Raw genomic sequence first — 18,924 nt, 5'->3', positions numbered from 1 at the left:
TTTGGATTTTTTAGAATCCAACACAATCCTTTCTTAAATTAATTATTATATTCTATTTTTCAATTTCCCTTTTTTTCATCCAGAACATTCTATTGTTAATTTGGACGTTTGGGCGCTGTAAAAATGGACGAAACATCATTACCCTTTTTTTTTTATTTTTTTATTCCAAACACACATTCCACTGATATTTACACTTTTAAAAAGACATTCACCCCCTTTTAAAAAAAAATTAAGATAAATACAAACATTCCCACGCTCTTTACAGTGAGCTCAGTGCGTTCTGGCTGGCAGCATCAAGTTGACAGAGACATTTTACAAACTTTAAAATCAACATCAGTTCTCAATGTAAACACAAGACATTTTCTGGCGGTGAACCATCACTGCTGGAGAACCAGAGGGTCTAGGGGCAGAACTTCAGTGAAGCCCCCAGAGTACAGAGGCCCACACTGGGGCTGAAGCTGCTGCAGCTGTTGGGCCTCCTGAAGGTCCTGCTGAAGACAGGATGCTGTTTGCAGGTCGACGTAGAGCGGTGGTGAGCCGGTCTGAGGGTCGGCAAGGGAGGAGAAGCATGGGGAAGTCAAGTGGGAGGAGGGGAGGAGAGGTGGAGGAGTAGGGGAGGAGTGATGGACGGAGGAGTAGAGGGGAGGAGAGGAGCTGCAGGTGTCCCACTGTGGCACCACAGCGCCAGGGGAGTAAGAGGAAACGTATCCCTTAGGAGGAGGTGGAGGAGGAGTGGGGGAGGCGTGGTCCGGTACCTGCATGTACAGTGAGGGGGAGCTTATGTGAGGAGGAGGGAGGGAGTTCTGGAGGTGACACATGAAGCCGCTGAGACCAGGGGAAGCATCTGGGAGTGCAGGGAGCTCAGTGCTGCCGCTGCAGTGCATGCTGGGAATTTTAGGGCTGGGCTCTGACGAGGAGGAGTCTGAGGAAGAGGGCGAGGGAGAGGAGGAGGACGGTTTCTCATCGTCTGCCTTTCTCTTTCTCTTGCGGCGAAAGTTTCCATTGTCAAAACTTTTCTCACAATTTGGGTCCAGAGTCCAGTAGTTTCCTTTACCTGCAGAGAGGAGGAGAAGGGGGAAGGTTAAAGACACAAGCACCAACTATTTATCTTATCTTGTCATCAGAAGGTCAAAGAAACACACATTTAATTTTTTAAATATCCAGAAACAAATGCCAGGAAGGTGGCTTTAGCATCAGTTTCTGCCATGCTGAACTCCCTTTAAAAAACACTTAATTTTTAAACCTCCTTTTTGCAAGCAGGACAATTACAATTAGAGTGAAATGTATCTCTTAACAGATCCCTGACAATCTCTGTTGTGTTTTTCACTTTTTATTTAGAAACCATAATCCAACTGTGAGCTCAAGAAACAACCAGAACTGTCTGGTTTTAACTGTGTCAGACAGCTTCTTTTATGGAAAAAAACTATGTGGGGTTTGGTTTGGCATAATCTTGTTAAAAACACTATAACCACTATTTGACTTGAACTTATGGTGGAAAGTAATGCGTTTGAAACACGTTTTACCTTTCAGCCAATAAAAGCCTATTTCCTGTAATTGATGTATAGTTATGTTAACAAAATAAAAGCCTGGATTAAAGACTAGATCCTGTGATACACTCTAAACTGTACAGATTTATTTTGATAAAACTCTCACCTGGGTCACTCTCATCACGGGGAACCTTCCGGAAACAGTCATTGAGCGACAGGTTGTGGCGGATGGAGTTCTGCCATCCAGCTTTGTTGCGGCTGTAGAAGGGAAAGTTTTCAGAGACATACTGGTAGATCTGGCTCAGGGTCAGTCGCTGCTCGGGTGCTCCCTGTATGGCCATGGCGATGAGGGCGGAGTAGGAGTACGGTGGGCGAACCAGGCGCAGGACGTCATCCGGGGTGGACAGGGAGAACCAGGGGCCGTTGGGGAGCAGGGGCCTTTGAGAGCTGTAGAGATGAGGGAAGAAGCCTCCGAAGGCTGGAGGGAGTCCTAATGGGAGTCCTGTGGACCCTGAAATGGGGCCCGGGTCTGGGCTGTTGGAGCAGAGGTAGGAGTCGCTGTGGTTGTTGGAAGCTGGGAGCCATGGTGATCCAGACAGGTTGGGGTCAGGAGGAGCTGGAGGGCTGTACAGGCTGAAGTCAGATGGATCGAGGCCCAGAGGCAGAAGCTCCTGCTGGGGGAGAGAGCGTCCACACAGCGGGGGGGACAGACCTTGCTCCGGGACGAAGGACGCCATGCTGGAAACTCTTGTCACTTTCCTGTCCTTCTATATGAACCTGTGTGTGTGAGGACGTCCTCTTCTGCTTAGCACAGCCCAGTGTGTGTTTGAAGAAGAGTCCTCCTGCACCTGTCCTGCTCTGTACACCTGCTGCTGCTCACCTGAGGAACTTATACTCTGCTGCCCCTCCCACAGACGAGCTGATTGGCTCCTGTGCTGTCTCACACACACACACACACACACACACACAAATTCGCATGCAAAAGTGTGTGTGTGTGTGTGTGTGTGTGTGTGTGTGTGTGTGTGTGTGTGTGTGTGTGTGGTGGGGGTTGATTTGAATAAGAGCAGGTTGAATTCCTCCCCTCAGGCAGATAAGAGCCTGAGGATTTAATGCTGAGGTATGTCACCACACACACACACACACACACACACACACACACACACACACACATTTGAGCCTCTTTTTACAGTTTCAGACGTTACAGCTTCTCGTCTGATGAAAGTCACTTATTCTAAACACTGAAAGTAAAACAGTAAAAGTCTTAAAGGGACAGTTCACCCCAAAAGCAAAATACATAATGTATTACTCTTACCTGTAGTTCTGTCAAATCTAGATTGTTTTAGTGTGTGTTGAAGATATCAGCTGTAGAGGTGCTTGGCTTGTGGTGCTCAAAATGCCAAAAACCTACATGTGAAAACACGATCAGTCAAGATAATCCAAAGACCTCGTTGTGAGTAGTTTCATGTAGGAATTATTTTCTATAGATTGAACTACACCCATCAACCGCATCACCAGGCAGAAGGAAACATGTATCTATATAAACTTGGCTCGGAAGTAGTAGATTTTTGCAGGGTTGAGTCCTAAAACCTGTAAATGAGTTAGCACTTTAGCACTTCCGGTTCCCTCGTCTCAAAGTCAACACTGAAACTTGTGTATTCTTTGAAAGATCACCAAAAATACACCGTTTATCGTAGAAGGAAACTATAAAAATGTGCATTATCATTGAAATTCTGACAATCCTTTAATGTATTACAGCTTATGAAAAGTAACCAAAACAAGGCTTAAAATTGTGATTTTTGTCAAAATCACTTAGTTCTACATGTCTAGATAATGTTAAAATCATTCAATTCTGTGCTTCTCAGCGCAATTGTGAAGCCCTGATTGATTCTGATGAGACGAATGGTCACAAATATTCACTGAAAATCGGATGTAAGAGCAGGCTGTTTCCACAGAGCAGAGAGGAGAGGAGAGGACAGCAAGTAGAGGTTGTAAAAATGCGAATAGCATGTATGGCATGTTTTTTTCCAATATTTATGACACGTGTGGGCACTTGCAAAAGTGTTGTATATATACATTTGATTTTATTTCAATTAAAAAAAGCTTTTTGTTTTTTGCTGAGTTGTTCCCACTTTTAGCCATGATTGTGCTGATTCTATAGAGATGAAAGACTTATATATTGCAGTGAAATACAAGGCCACTGTAAGCTGAAATGGCTTGGGATTCAGAGGGTCAAAGCAGTTAACAATAGACTGACTGAAACAAAATATTCTCAGATCAGAAGTTGAATGTTTATTTTAAATGTGCTGACTCACGAGGTTGAAGTGATTCCTTGAGAGCAGAAAGTGAAACTGAATCTGATTTAAAAGGAACTGACAGTCTGAACACAAACAGAATAACAGACCATCAGCTGCTGTTTGAGGTGTCGCCCAGACCATTGTTCTTAAAACCCCAAACACACAGTCAGCATGTCCACAGTCACATTAACACTTCAATCCCAATTAAACCATACCATAGCACTTTCATTTAAATATCTTAGTCTCACTGCAAGCCAACATGTTCTCCTTTAAATCAGAATTAGACCATAAACACATGCTGCATTAAGGGGAGACACTACAGGTGAATAGGGGTTTTTGTTTTCTAGACTTTATGTAGATTTCCCCTCAATTGACCAAAAGTGAGCATTAGATAATATCTCATTTGTATTTAAACATTATAGAAAACTTGTAACACAAAAAAGAATATATCATATTTACTTGTTAAATTTTCTTCCCTTGTGTCTTGACAAATACATGGAATTTTACTTGAGATTTTAAAAGCTGTTTTCTTAAAACAAGAAATCAGAACCAGAAATCTTTACTTTAGTAGTACTTACATACCCAAACTTTCCAGTTTCCAGTTCATCTATATTCTGGATTTTTTTTATAGAGGGACTTGTTCATATATTATTCATGGACTGATTTATAAAATGTGAAAATGTATTTTTTTTATTTATTAATTTTATTAGCTGTTGATAGTATTTTTATGGGTTGGTAAAAAGAGATATCCAAAATTGCTGTTAAAACCTTTGAATATAATATGTCAACAAAACTAAGCAAAACATTTAGAACCTGGATTTATACAATGTTAAGATTCCTGTTGCTGCTATGCATATGCAAATTAGCGCATATGTAATAAAAAAGTAAAACCATAAAATGTCAGAAAACTTGCAATACAAAAAAATAACTGTCATAATGTAAGTGAGGGGAAGTTTCATGGTGATATCTGTTGGTCAAACGTTTTGCCATATTCATGTGTGGTGTCTTATATATAAAGTTTGTGCAGGGATGTAATGATACATTCAACTCACGATTTTGTTACGATTCACCATCCTGAGTTAATGATACAATTTTCTCATGATTTTAACAAGTGAGATTGAGGACAAGTTATGAGTGAAAAAGATTCACAAAATCTACAAAAATATTTTTTTCTGATATCGTTTCTTTATCAAATTAAATAATCATGTTTTATTTTTGAGGTAGGCTATAATCTGTGCAACACAATTTTGTTTTAAAAAAAGAAAGAAAAAAACTGTATTTGAAAACAAATCAAATAAATAAATAAATAAATAAAATCTCTTCAGATGAACAGATTGAGCCTTGGCCTGTCTTCCTACCTTTGTTATTTTTTATGGATATCATCATTTTAAGGCAGAGATTGGGATCTCTGTACATTCACAAAGCATGCAGTTTCATGTCTTGTGTGTTGTCTTCTTACCTGTTTCCTTTTTTGACTCCCTCTGGATTCCACCGGATATAGTTGCATCACACTTGGATGTAACACAACCGCCAGAGCTTACTACCACTGGACAATGCATGTAATTCCTCCAGACTCACTGCTGCACTTTTCACAAACAACGCAAAAGTGATTCTCTGCTCTGATCTGCTTAAAAAGGAAGCCAAAATGCTGCCACAGCTCAGATTATAAACAGGATGGAGCATTCTGCAGCCGCCATGTTTTTCAGCCTTGAAAAGTTGATGACGTAGGACATTTGACAAGTGACGTCAAAAGTAGATAGCTCCATCTATCATTGCATTGTTGAGAGCAAACTTAATGACATGTTATTGTAGGCCAACCCGAAAGTTAGCATCAACATGGGGTCTATTAAGAAGTGTTAATGCAGCCGATAAGAGTAAAAAGCTAACGTTATGCGATAGCTAATTATTCCACAGTAGCATGACTTGCGCCGTTATGCTTTAGCTTTTTTAGCTTTAAGAGTTTTCAAGACATTGAAAAATACTAGAGGCTGTAAGGCGGACTAGTGAGAGAGTTCCTGCCTGTGTCTGGTGCAATGATGTTTAATGTCCCTGACAACCACTGGAGTCTCATTTAGCCACTTGTTAGCAAACCCCTTTTTGTGGGCGGATTTACTAACGTATTTTATGAAAACAACAAAACGCGAACATCTCTTAAGCTTGTGTTAACCACAGACCTGAACCTAGGGTTATATAAAGTCATTACACCATGTCTGAATCTCCATCCATCCATTGTTTCTGTCTGTAGAGGAGATGATTTCAACATCACCTCCTCTGCTCTGATTCTAATCCTGTCCTTGTATTTTTACTTCAAATTTAAAATCGCAACGCCATCATCGTCATCGTAAATCCAGGCCACCGACAGCAGAACTGTCAGTGTGTCTGGACTGAAGCAGACAGACTTCTTATCTCTGCCAATGGGACTCAACCTCAATGATTCACACCTGTTTGTGTGTGTGTGTGTGTGTGTGTGTGTGTGTGTGTGATGATGGCAGTTGGCAGTGGCAGCAGTAATCTTCAGCCCTGCGGTGCCTTCGAGGACGATGCAGACAAAACAACACACAGAGTCTGAACCATAACTGACTGATGACTGGGATTATATAGAGTGCAGGGGGTGAGGTGGGGGGTCCAGAATACTTTCAAACATAACTGTCAAGTACAGTCAGGTTGAAGGTGATCAGCAGAGGGAGATTAATTGTTTCACATTAATATCTTTAGATAGCAACATACAGCTTCAACAGCTGGCTCCACAAATCCCTTAATTACTGAAGCCTCGATCACTCAACACTCTAATAAATCACTTAAAGCCATTGATGCTTGCTGTTACTATTATGATTCATACTAACGCTCAGAAGAATTTATGATGTGTGTTCAGTCTTGATAGTGGTTCTAAAAGGAAACATATATGATGTTAACTCATCAGGATTCCCCACCATGTAACAGAACTTTTCCACTAGGTCCGACAACAGAGGGCGTCTCAACACTTTTTATTAATTTCCTACGAAGAACAGCAAAGATACTCTGTGCAGGGGAAGCAGCTGTGCATTGCATGATGGGAGGGTTGAGGCGAGTCTTGAAGGTGTTACTGCATTTGCTGTTCTGTATTAGCATGAAGTAGACTAGACCTCAATATTATGCTAATGAGGCTAAAATGAAACAAGATTAAGCATTGGCATTGACTTTCTTTTCTTTATTTTTTGTAGATTAGATGTAAAGACAGTTTACAAGCATGCCACCATGTCATTTTCTGTTTAAACAGACTGGTCTCCCCTCAAAAACGACCCCATAGGTCATTTGTACAAGCAGCAAAATGCGACCCATATTTACTTTTGAGACAGTCCACCACTGCGCTCAAGTAAAAATGAATGACGGCAAGTATCAAGCATCAAAGTTGTAGTTATGGCAGGAGGGAGGGGAGGTGGATGGGTCAAACAAACCAAGGACTTTCACCTAAGAGAACGGCGTTTGTGTCCTGGGTAAAAACAAAACCATGCATCATAGTTTTTACATAACTATGTCATTTCCAGTAGTCATGTCATCCTTGTTAACTACTTCACTTCCAGCATTTATGTACATTTATTTACTGTCTAAACTGTCTTTTATAATGCCTTACCAGAAAGTTTTTGCCCTAAACCTAGATCAGAGGTTTTGTAGCCTAAATTTAACCAAACTGCAGCCTTTTTTTTACAACATCGAGCCGTACGTGTATGTATAATGATATACGTGCTATTTTTAGAACGCTCCGATCTGTACCATGAAATGCTCAAATTGGTCATTTTGGTTATTGACAAATGATTTATTCTGTTGTTTAGTTTGGAGATCTTGTTGGTTTTAAACGGCAAGCAGAGAACCAGGGCTGCCCAACTAGCAGCATGTTTATCCAGCCAGGTGTGTTCCACAATAGGCTCCAATAGAGAATCAGAACCCACCTATATTTTCAGCAAGTGACCATTGAATGGAGATCCTCCAGCACCCTAAAGTGAATCAGACCTAGCCCTTTGCAGGGTTCCTGTGCAGCAGGTTTTTGCCTGTCCTTGCACCCCTGATACTGGGCGGAGAAAACTGAGAACTTTGAAGAGCTGCAACCCAATGTTAAGAAGACGCTGAGTTAGCACACACACCCGGTTCATTCTTTGCTACAAGAACAATGTGTTTTCTACCACACATTCGTTGCAACAAAAGATTAAATAATTGTCACTTTAATAACTTTCAAGAGTTTTAAAATCCTAAATCGTAGCCCCAAAATGTCCCACACAAAGCATGAACACTGGAGACTTGTGATGGCTTCATTAATTAACAAACAAAATGTAGCTTTAAATACATTCATGAAATGTGGGATTTATTGAGTTCAGCTGAAGAGAGAATCAAGACAGTTTTTGCCATCAACACGCATAGTTTGAAAATGAGATACACTTCCACTAAATGCTATAGAAATACAGCATTATCCAATTTCTTGATCTGGAAGTAGCATCATACAGACAATACAATTTAAAACCTACACTTGGAGATGATTTAGAGCTTTTAACCTGAAGGGTTTATTGTGTTAAATCCGTCAAACTCATGAACAGAGCCCTGACAAGAAGCTGTAGTTTGTATATGGTCAAAAATAAGCAAATTAAGCTATATGTGCAAAAAGACAGCATTTTTTACTCACAGAAAGATATTTGCTAATGGCATTTGAGGTGGACATTCATCCTAATTCCACCTGTTGGATTTGCTTCTGGTTCAGTTTTGTGATGCGGTCAGGACTACATCTGTCCGGTCATGTGGTATCCAGCTGGGTCAGAGAGCAGACATTGGTTCTGCTGGGAAGAGCCGCGGTTTTTGGCATCAATGAGGAGCAGAGGAGACTGGGAGTAATGGCCGATGATGTCGTTTACTGATGGGAAGTTCTGCACGCACACACACACACACACACACACACACACACACACACACACACACACACACGGTGCGATTACATACTAAGTCAAAGTCCACAGTGGCCGACATGAATGATGCAACACCAATGATGATGCAACACCAATGATGACAAACTTTACTTCTTCTGAAGACCTCCGGTAAGTAACTTCATGTTTACCTCCTGGACTTTGAGTCCGGTTCCGAGCAGGAACCTCTGGTTCTGCTGTCTGATCTGGATGTTGTAGACTTTGTCCTGGTATAACACCATCAGGGTGAAGGGCTGATTGGCGAGCTGTCGGGTGCTGTCCCTCACCAGGTACGCCCCGTCCTGAACACAAACACAGAGTAATATGTGAGGGGTGAACGCCACAGAAAACTTGATGTAAAACTTCTTCTGATTGATTATAACAGGACATTCACTCAAATATTGCACTTCAATACTAGTTTATACTTAAACATTATAAGGGAATTTCACAAATGTGACACAGCAACACCCTTCTATATGGCTAATCATGCTGAGTGTTTTGGAGCTACAACCCCATCATGCTTCAGTGAATTGCACTGTGGGATACAACTCAGGGTTTTTTTTGCGTGTATACTGTACTTTTATTTCAGTACTTTGTTTTTCTTACCTTGTTGACTCGTTTCAAACATCCTTCTGCCTGACCTCTGCCCACTTTACCTACATACCAGTGAGGGTCCAGCCCCTACACAACAAACACACACAACAAACACAAAGACAACAGCATCACCTGCTGTTCACTGTGAAGAACATACATCTAGCACGTACATGTTATACATAAACCAGCCTGCCTACATTCACACAGACAAATGAAGGTTATTAAAACGGTTAAGGGAAACAAAATAAGCTTTCAGAACTGAGAAAAGTATTTACTGATTGCCCTTTCAACTACACGTCTAACAGCTAACAGGGGACCTAAGACTGTGTGCAGGTTTATAAGGACGCAGTTATTCAGTTCAGAGGTGCACAACCAAACACCACCAATAAACCTTGCTTCAGGATTGGTTTAAAGAGAATAAATGTGTGTGTATGAGTGTGTTTTATTACCTGTGTGTGTCCTGTTGTGGGAGGAGAAGGACGAAATGACTGTCTGTCTGGTCCCCCAATGCTGCCTCTTTGTTCAGCCATCGCTGCATACACACACACACACATGCACACACACACATACACACGCACACACACACAGTCAGTTCTGTACTTATAATCCTGTAATATCCCTACTGCTGGATGAAGAAGCTCTTTAGGTAACAGAGCAGCCTCTAGTGTTTTCAAAGGGCCAACACAAGAATCTGATTCCTCAGGTCATAACTGTGAGTTGTAAATATGGTGTCACTTGTGTAAAAGATAAATAAAATGAATGAGTGAGGGAACTGCCCATTAACAAAAAATGTATTATTTTATTATATACAAAATATTACATTATATTGACACTGACACTGAAAAACAAGTGATATCTGAAAAAAAAGGTGTGTACGAATGAGTAGCCAAATGTATTTCGCCATATTTGGGAGACAATAAAAAAAAAAAAAATTTAAAGCTATTAGGAGCACAATAGCCTGTAGCCATCAATTATCATAAGCTAAAGGTAGGTTTCTCTTCATAGACAAACTTTTTAAAATCTGTTTTCATTTAGTCATAGTGTCTCCATTAAAAGTAGGGCAAATCATTTATTAACAGTACATGTTTGCAGTGTAACAATAAATCACTGGATTTTTCTTTTACTCAAAAAACCTTAAAAACATTTGACGATTCTCAGGTAAGTTTTGTAGCATGTCTTTCTCAGTATTCTAAGTGAATTTATGGATGTTCTGGACGGACATCAGAAATATCTTCAAGAGGTGTAATGATATCAATTATGTGTTTTATGTCTGCGTGTTGACATTTCACTGAGTTACGAAGAAGAGAAGGAGGGAGATTTTTTACATAGATTGATACATACATATTGATACAGATACATACATATTGATACATTGATTTTACATAGATTCACCTTCTGATCAACGCAAAGTTAATCCTGCTTGAATGGAGCTTTAATCTCAAGAGAGAAGGCATATTTCCTAAAATGTCGAAATAAACTGTATTCTTGTAATGTTAGTGTTAATCTTGTTTTGTTCTTACCAGAATGCAGTTTGTGAGGCAGAGAGCCTACAGAAGGAACATTGGGAGGCAGACTGCTCAAAAACAAACAAAAGAAAGAGATTATTCATCACAAATGCCAGAAATACGGAATTTAAGTTTATCCTATGGGTGTTTGATTTTTTTTACCACTAGTTGGTACTGTTGAGTCCTTTATATCTTGTGTTCTAAAACCATATGTGGACAGTGATCACAATAATTATATCCATCTATACTGACTGCAATGGGTAACATAGCGTAAGAACTGATATAATCTCAGCAGCACGTGATAATAACTTGTACCATATTTCTAAATCTATTGAGAGCATTTGATACAGTTAATTACAACATTTTATAGATATGTGGTTTTCTTGATAGAGCATTTGTAATTGTTAGATATAACTTTATATGAAATAGAATAACATGACAATAACTGGTTAAGATGTTGAGTTGCTGTTCTGTGGTGTGCCTCAGGGCTCCATTCTTGTACCACTATTTTTCCTAATGTATTTAATTGATATACCAAATGTGTCCAACATAGTTATTCTTAAAATGTTGGTAGATGGTTCTCTCACAATAATTTTGATTAAACAAACCGACTCTGGTTCATCTGCTTATGCTCTCTCTTAATATCTACCTTAATTATTGTGGAAACACTCATCAAAGATATTACTTATTACTAGTATTAGAATAATGAAATTCCCTCAAGACCAAACAACTAAATTTCCTGGAATTCAGCTTGAGAAAATATATTGATTGTGTCAGTAAATAAATAATTTAGTAGTTGTTATTTTGTGTCCTTGTTGATTTCATATCACAGTATTGTGTCTTAAATAGCAATAGAGGGCTAATGCAAAAGTATAAGAAGTGACTGTTGTTGTTCAGTATTGACAGGATGCATTTACATGCATCCTGTCAATGAATATTGTTTTTTCATACCTGTCTCCTGGGCGTGAGGGGAGCCCGGGAAGTCCAGGGCGTGGGGGCAGACTTTTATTGTGAAGGGGGAAGGTGTTGTGTTTAAGAGCTGGAAGAGAAGAGAATGATTTAAAGAATCACTGATACTCTGGGATATACTTTTATTAGCCAGTTTATAAGTTAAGTGTAAATGTGCAATGATGTGTCCATTATCAGGAAGATGAGGTCATTGATTCTTTAAAAGGTATTAACTCATTTTTACTATTATTAAGACTAATAATTTATCAAAATCATCCACCTGAGCTATTACTCTGCAACAGGAGATATTTCTCATTTGCTTCGCTCATAGAACCCTTTGGCTTAGCTATGAGCCAGGAAGTTAAACGTTACGCTAGCAAGATTTAATGTCAATAACATTGAGTATGGTTGGCAACATTATAATTTGACAATACGTTAAACAACAAGACTAGCTAGTTATCAGTCAGTGTCCCCAAATCAGATTTTCAGCCATCTGTACCATAGCCTGAAGTAGCAAGTAAATTCAAAGGGGCAGTGTACTTCTTGCAGCTTGTGTGTTACAGTCTCCATCTTGTGGTGTTCAGAGGATGTGGCAATGAAGGACGAAACTCAGTGTTGGAAATAATTGCAATAAATTCTGAAGAGAGGTTTTGAGAGTGTTTCTTATGCTATGGTTGCTACTAGCCAACACATTACTTTAGAACGGTAAATAGACAGTTTCACTGGAACCGGTGTCCACTGTCAAGAATTAATGGAAATCCTGCATCCAATCAGAATTGAGTATAAAATAAATATACTAAAATAATCTCACCTTCTTCATGCTGATGAGAGAGTAGAGAAGAAAAGAAAAGGATTAGAGTTAATTATTTTTCTTTGCTAAATTTACCATCATAATAAAATGTTATTTGAACAACAACTTACCACCTCTCTCTTCGTATCGAACCTGTAAAATCAAACCACGTTAAAAAAAATCTGATTAATATCAAATAATTTGATCATCTTGCAGTTGTTTTATCATGCAAAATGGGAAGAAAACAATTGAATAATATGACAGCAATAACATACTGGAAGCAAATGTGATTAATTCACATTATTGACTGATATAAAATGTCAGGTCTGCCTAAATGCACGGTTATTAGAGATTATTTGATGAATGATTTGTGTGTGCTGACCTGGTTGCAGCAGGCCTGGCTGAGGAGTTGCTCCTGCTGACTGAGGTGGAGGATGGAGGAAGAACAGGTGGTTTGGTCATGGTGGGAGGACTGGGGGTGTCCTGTTGAGGCCTGAACACATTAAAGATTGGAGAATAGTTAAGGATCTTAATATAAGACCACAGTTCAGCTAACTTCCTCTGAGGGCGAGCACATAGACCTGCTTCCGTTTGCTTACAACAGTTGAACTGCTGACTATGTTTAATGTCATTTAAAAGGGGCAAAACGTAAGAATAAAATAAAATAAAAAATATTTATTATTTATTTTCTTTTACGTCATTATTTGCACATATTTTATACCTATTTATTTAAAATCAGTGTAAATAGTAAAGGGCCCAGCATAGACCCTTGTCGTGCTCCCTTATTTATTCTTAATAAATATGATGAACAGTGTCTCTGTACTTACCTCCAAGAAGGAGTCCTCGGCTGTAAAAAACAAAAACAAAAACAGAAGGAAACAAATATGTTATCCATGTAAACATTTTGCATGTAATTTCTGAACTGATCTAATGAATAAAATCATCCTTCGGCTCAGAGTATTTTCAGTATATTAACATTCATCCACCTGATAACTGTGTTGTTAAATAAAGTTCATTTCAACAAAAGACTCACCCTATCTGCTGTGTGAGGTCCTGTACAGAAGAGAAAAGTTGATGTCATCGTGATCAGTAAAAACATCAGATTATAAAATTTATACTTCACATCTTTTTTGTGCTTATCTGTCACATTATTGTGTGTTTTTTCAGGGAAAATGTAGATAATGTAATGAAGTTGTTAAAAAAAAAGAAAGAAAAGAAAAAAGAAAAAGCATAACAAATAAAGATGACAGTAATACAATCAACTGAATTTTACATTTACATTTTTACCTGTCTTTTTTTTGTTTACCAGTTTATTACTTTTTGCTTCCAAATCAAATTATGACTCTCAAAACTACCTCTGACAGGGGACGAGTTGGATCCTGAATCTCGGCCCGGTTTGTTCCCGCGAAAGATCTGCGGAGGCCCTGGAGGAACTGAACAGAGCAACAGAATTACAGCAGAATTAAATAATCTCCATTCCAGTCCAATCTCCATTAAAAGTCAGATGGGTGACATAATTAGCAGCTCCTGCTTGCAATGTACTCATGGATGTACAGTCAGCTATCACTTCTTTATGAGTGTCTGTTTACATGTGAACTCACATTTTCTTCCCACACTATGTGGAGAGTGGTCTCTTCGAGAGGAGCCAGACTCCGGCTAAACACACACACACACACACACACACACACACACACATACAGTATACTGAAATTATTTGAGCAGTTTAAAACAAATGTTCAAAATCATTACTTGAGTGTTAAAATGAGACTTACCACCCGAGGAGATGGTGCAGAGAGGGTGGAGACTGGGGGACGAGGACACAAAGCAGGGGGTGGGCCTCTTGAGGACACATGGTTATCTACACACACACACACACACACACACACACACACACACAATCACGCAGAGTTATTAGTGTATTACCATCAGTTTACTGGTTTAATGAGCTGCATCCATCTCTTCATAATACTTAAAGCAAGATTGTGCGGGCTGCAGTACCCCCTGCTGGCCACAGTGAAACCGTAGAAATATTTATTATTTCTTGTAAAGTCCTCTACAGCCACATTATAAAAATCTGAGATTTTGAAAAATATGTTGCGATTTTTCAAAAGAAAAAGTCTTAATATTAGGAGAGTAAAGTCATATTTCATAAGAAAAAATTGGTATTACCACAAAAATATTTCAAGAAAATAGTAGTAATAGGCTAAGAATAAAACTCTACTTTAATAAGAATAAATTCATAACATTTCAAGAAAAATGGCGGCAATAACACAAGAATAAAGTCAAAGTTTTTCAAGAAAATGTAGCAATATTACGAGGTGGGAGGATCAGAGGTGTCGGGTTGAGGCCCTGAAGATATGAAATATTAATGGACAGGTGCAGATGATAATAATATAAAATGTCGTATTTATTTAATATGATCCAAACCAATGATTTGTAGTGAGCATGTGGTAGCATGTTATCTATTACATACCGATGTATTGACTTTCTCCTATGGGCATGGTGGGGAACAGCTTGTGAGCCAGGTCCTCTGAAGGTTCAGAGGGAGGTGGCTCGTAATCGTTGGCCGTGTCCAGGTCATCATTTGGGGACTCGTAGTCTCCCACGCTGCCCTCATCGCCACTGTATGGACTCTCATAGTCATCGTCAAACTCTTCATCATCCTGACGGAGCAAAGGACAGGCGGAGAGGTGGATGACACAATAGCAACATACTACAGTTCTGCAACCAGTGATCCAATCTAATGTTTCTACAGAAATGTAAGTCTGTTTGAAACTGAAGTGTTGCTAAAATGTTAAGAACCTTTAACACCTCACACCCCTCCTAAAATCCCAAAGGTGCCCAGGATTGAAGAGAGTTTTTTTCTGGTTAAAATTAAATGAAAAGGAACAGAAAGAGAAAAATAAAAAGATAAAAGTCAGACTTACAAACTCGTCTTCACCCCAGCCCTGAACTTCCACAGGTGTTTCTGTAGAGGAGAAAGCAGCCCACAGCTAAATATACTGATTTTTTATATTTATATATTTACATAAACTAAATATAAACTAAACTAATACTGCAGTACTGTAAAGTGTACTAGCACATGTAAGAGTAATATGATACCATATACTTCAAGCTACACCAGAATATTATCATATTCATAATACTAATAATAATATGATTAAGTCATTATACTTTGTGTTTGTTCTACATTAATACTAAATGTTTGTGTAACAATATTATATTACACACACAACCTATATGTATGTATGTAATAAAACAGTATATATTGCAAAGAATCACTCAACAATTTCGACCGAACATGAGATGCTTTGTGATATAAAATGATGGAAGATAAATTCCTACCTGGTTCATGATATTTGGGCGTTGATCTGTGGTGGAAAGAAATAATTTTATTGTTAATATTTTTTAAAAAGGTAATTATTGAGTATTAATTAAAGTACCTCTGCAACTTCATAGTATAATATTTAAGCCCTGTATACATTCATATAATATCTCTGTTTTAACATATGTGGTACAGTTAAGGAACTAGTTTAAATACTATATTTAAGTATCCATTGGTTTGTGGACTACTGTTTTGTAGCCTTGAGTTTGGAATTTCTGCTGTTGCAACTTTTTTGGAGGCCAGAAGCAACCATATTTGGATGAAGACACTGAACACCCACCTATACCGTCAACCTGACTGCACCTGGCTCCTGGTTATGCAATGAAAAGTCACTGCTAACAAAGTTATCTTCCATAATTTGAGGTAAACCAAAGAAAAGTTCATGCCTGGTAGTAAAAGAAAAGGTCAAAAGGTTTGAAACATGTTCTTACCTAATACCAAACAGGCCTCTCCTCTCCTCTTTCTTGCTGATTTCAATGCTGATCTTTGAGATCATCCTGAGAAAAGAGACACAGAGAGCTGCTACATGTCTATGTCTATATCATATCATATCTCTCAGCTTCTGTTCTTCCACACATGGTCTCTTTCCATTCTTGCATCACACAAAAAAACATTAACAAAGTGCATACTGGTGCATCTCAAAAAATTAGAAATATCATGGAAAAGTCAATTTCCAGTAGTTCAAGTCAAATAGCCCCAACCAAGTATTGAGTGCATATAGATGGACATACTTTTCAGAGGCCAACATTTCCATATTAAATATACTTTTTAAAATTGGTCTTTTGTAATATTACATTTTTTGAGATACTGAATTTTAGGTCTTCATTAAATGTAAGCTATAATCACTAAAATTAGAAGAAATTAAATAAATTAAGACATGAAATGTTTCATTCTGTGTGTAATGGATCTATATATAATGTGTTATTTCCACTTTTTACTTTACTAATTACTGACATGAATAAACTTTTCTACGATATTCTAATTTATTGAGATGCACCTGTATTATATATTTTAGAAAGGAAAATAATGATCTTAATAAAAAAACAGAGGTTAAAAGTTTAAAGTTGATGTACTGTTTTACTGTTAATTAAAAATAATGTAATCCATCAATATGTGGGTGTGTTACAGTATCTGTGAAAAGTTTCTCTGAGAAATGAATCAGCAGGTCTACTCACGGAGCGTGAAGTTTGGGGAATTTCTGGAGGTCGTTCTCACTCAGATTCTACAAAACAAGAGAAAACCGTGTTTAACAGTACATGTTTGATCAATATGAGGACATTTTAAAGTCCAGACCAATGAATAGCTAAAGCTTTACCTTCTCTTGTCCTTCACTACCTCCTTTCTGTCCTTACCTTTCCTGCATCCTTCTATCCTTCTCCACCTCCAACTTACCTTACATCCTTGTCTTTCTCCATCTCTCCCTTTTCCTTTCCGTCAGCCTTCTGTCTTTCTTCAGCTCCTTCTCTTCTTTTCTTCATCTTCTGTTCTTCTCCAACTCCCTACATCCATGACTCTCTCCACCTCCTTCCTTCCTCCCCCTATCCTTCAATCCTTCTCTACCTCCCCCTTTCGTTCGCTACATCCTGATATCCTTCTCTACCTCCTCCTTACCTTCTCTGCCTTCATCTCTTCACCGTCTTTAAGCTTACAGTCTGGATTTAACTTTTCTTTTCTTAATAAATGTTTGTAAATGTAAATAAACTCACTACAAATCTGGAGCCGCTGATGGAGTGCTTCAACACCACCTTATCGCAGCCAGACAGATTCATCTGCAAAGACACATTACAAACATCAGTGACATAGCTCATACAGTGTTTTTGTGGGTGGAGGCAGCAGGAGTTGAACACTCAAACTCAACAGGATTATTCCTCTCTTCAGACCAGATCAACACTGACTTTTAGTTTCACATGAGACATGAACAGTTGTCCCCTGGGTGAAAGTTTTGTTTGTCTGACTCTTTGATTCACCCAAACCGCCATCATACACACACTTTGTCACTCTTTATACTGCATCAACTCTTTCTTCCTTTGAGGCAGTGAGGCTCCTTCTAGCTTAAGATGACGTGTGTTATAGGAAAATTATTTGTTTGTGGGTAGAAGTAGGAACAGTGAAGAAAAAGAGCCTGAACACAGCTAATAAGCTACAATAGCTTCCTTCATTTTAAACTTTTCAGCTCTGAATCCACTCAAATGTCTGCTCTGTCAGGGCAGCCTCTTATTGGTCAACAGTTAAAATATGCAAGTCAACTCTTATAACGAAATCCACTTATTGCAGCAATAGGCTTGCTCTATAAATGTTGTGACTGCAACTGTTGTCTAACTGCTGCAAGTTGCATTTAAATGGTCCTTTTGACCACTAATTAAGAGAAGAAGATAGAAAGATAGAGTATGGACGGAGCTCTCACCCTCTTCAAGTGGTCTGCCAGCTGCTGTGGGCTCCACCCCATCACCTCTGCCCTGGATGGCACTCGATCACAGCTCATCCTGTGTTTTCTAAGACTTTCAAAGACTCCGTCAAGCTGATGTCAAGCCAAAGATTCTAACGAAAGGTGACCACCATCTGAGTGGATCACCTGGAGATAAGTCTGTATTTGCCCAGTCCTGCTGTTCCTATTGAGGTTGTCTTCAGTTGGACGTTCACACGACGGACAGGCAGACAGGCCTGACTCGTCACCACTCCTTCCTACGAAATGCAAAACTAAACTTGTCTTGAAGAAATAAAAAAGTAACTGCCACCAAAAAGTTTTACTTCCTCAAAATCAACTCACCACTTTCTATCTCTCCGAGTCTTTCCAAGAGAAGACACTTAAGAGAAGAGAGCAAAGTGTAGGCAGACATGTCACTGGGGAACCAAAATGGCTTCCTTCTTTCTTCCTCTCTCTCTTCCACTCTTTTTATGTGTCTATGTCTCTCTATCTCTTTGCCTCTCTTCCCTCCCCTCCCTCCCTCCGTCTCAGAGGAAGTGACTGTGCAGAGGGGGGGATGAGGGCAGCATCA

At 39.0% G+C, this 18,924-nt stretch overlaps 2 protein-coding genes across 2 annotated transcripts; both read right to left on the bottom strand.

Moving 5' to 3' along the window:
• Nucleotides 1–255: 255 nt before the first annotated feature.
• foxi3a (forkhead box I3a) lies at nt 256–2,386 on the bottom strand. Its single transcript, XM_059352387.1, has 2 exons — nt 1,654–2,386; nt 256–1,054 (listed from the first exon to the last, which is right to left on the bottom strand). Exons 1-2 carry the CDS (start codon nt 2,222–2,224, stop codon nt 378–380), a joined length of 1,248 nt encoding a protein of 415 aa, XP_059208370.1. The 5' UTR covers nt 2,225–2,386; the 3' UTR covers nt 256–377.
• A 5,700-nt stretch (nt 2,387–8,086) lies between these two features.
• On the bottom strand, nt 8,087–18,784 carry lcp2a (lymphocyte cytosolic protein 2a). Its single transcript, XM_059351058.1, has 21 exons — nt 18,333–18,784; nt 17,635–17,697; nt 17,104–17,150; nt 16,360–16,425; nt 15,889–15,914; nt 15,471–15,511; nt 15,017–15,206; nt 14,316–14,401; nt 14,145–14,199; nt 13,899–13,976; nt 13,577–13,596; nt 13,371–13,390; nt 12,926–13,180; nt 12,675–12,696; nt 12,565–12,574; nt 11,757–11,844; nt 10,821–10,873; nt 9,750–9,832; nt 9,313–9,387; nt 8,859–9,008; nt 8,087–8,670 (listed from the first exon to the last, which is right to left on the bottom strand). The coding sequence occupies exons 1-21, from the start codon at nt 18,408–18,410 to the stop codon at nt 8,527–8,529; spliced, it is 1,650 nt and encodes a 549-aa protein (XP_059207041.1). The 5' UTR covers nt 18,411–18,784; the 3' UTR covers nt 8,087–8,526.
• Between the last annotated feature and the right edge of the window lie 140 nt (nt 18,785–18,924).

This window comes from Centropristis striata, chromosome 15 (genome assembly GCF_030273125.1).
Source record: "Centropristis striata isolate RG_2023a ecotype Rhode Island chromosome 15, C.striata_1.0, whole genome shotgun sequence".
NCBI lineage: Eukaryota > Metazoa > Chordata > Actinopteri > Perciformes > Serranidae > Centropristis > Centropristis striata.
The sequence above is the reverse complement of the archived record's forward strand: the minus strand, read 5'-3'. Positions and strand labels throughout refer to the sequence as shown.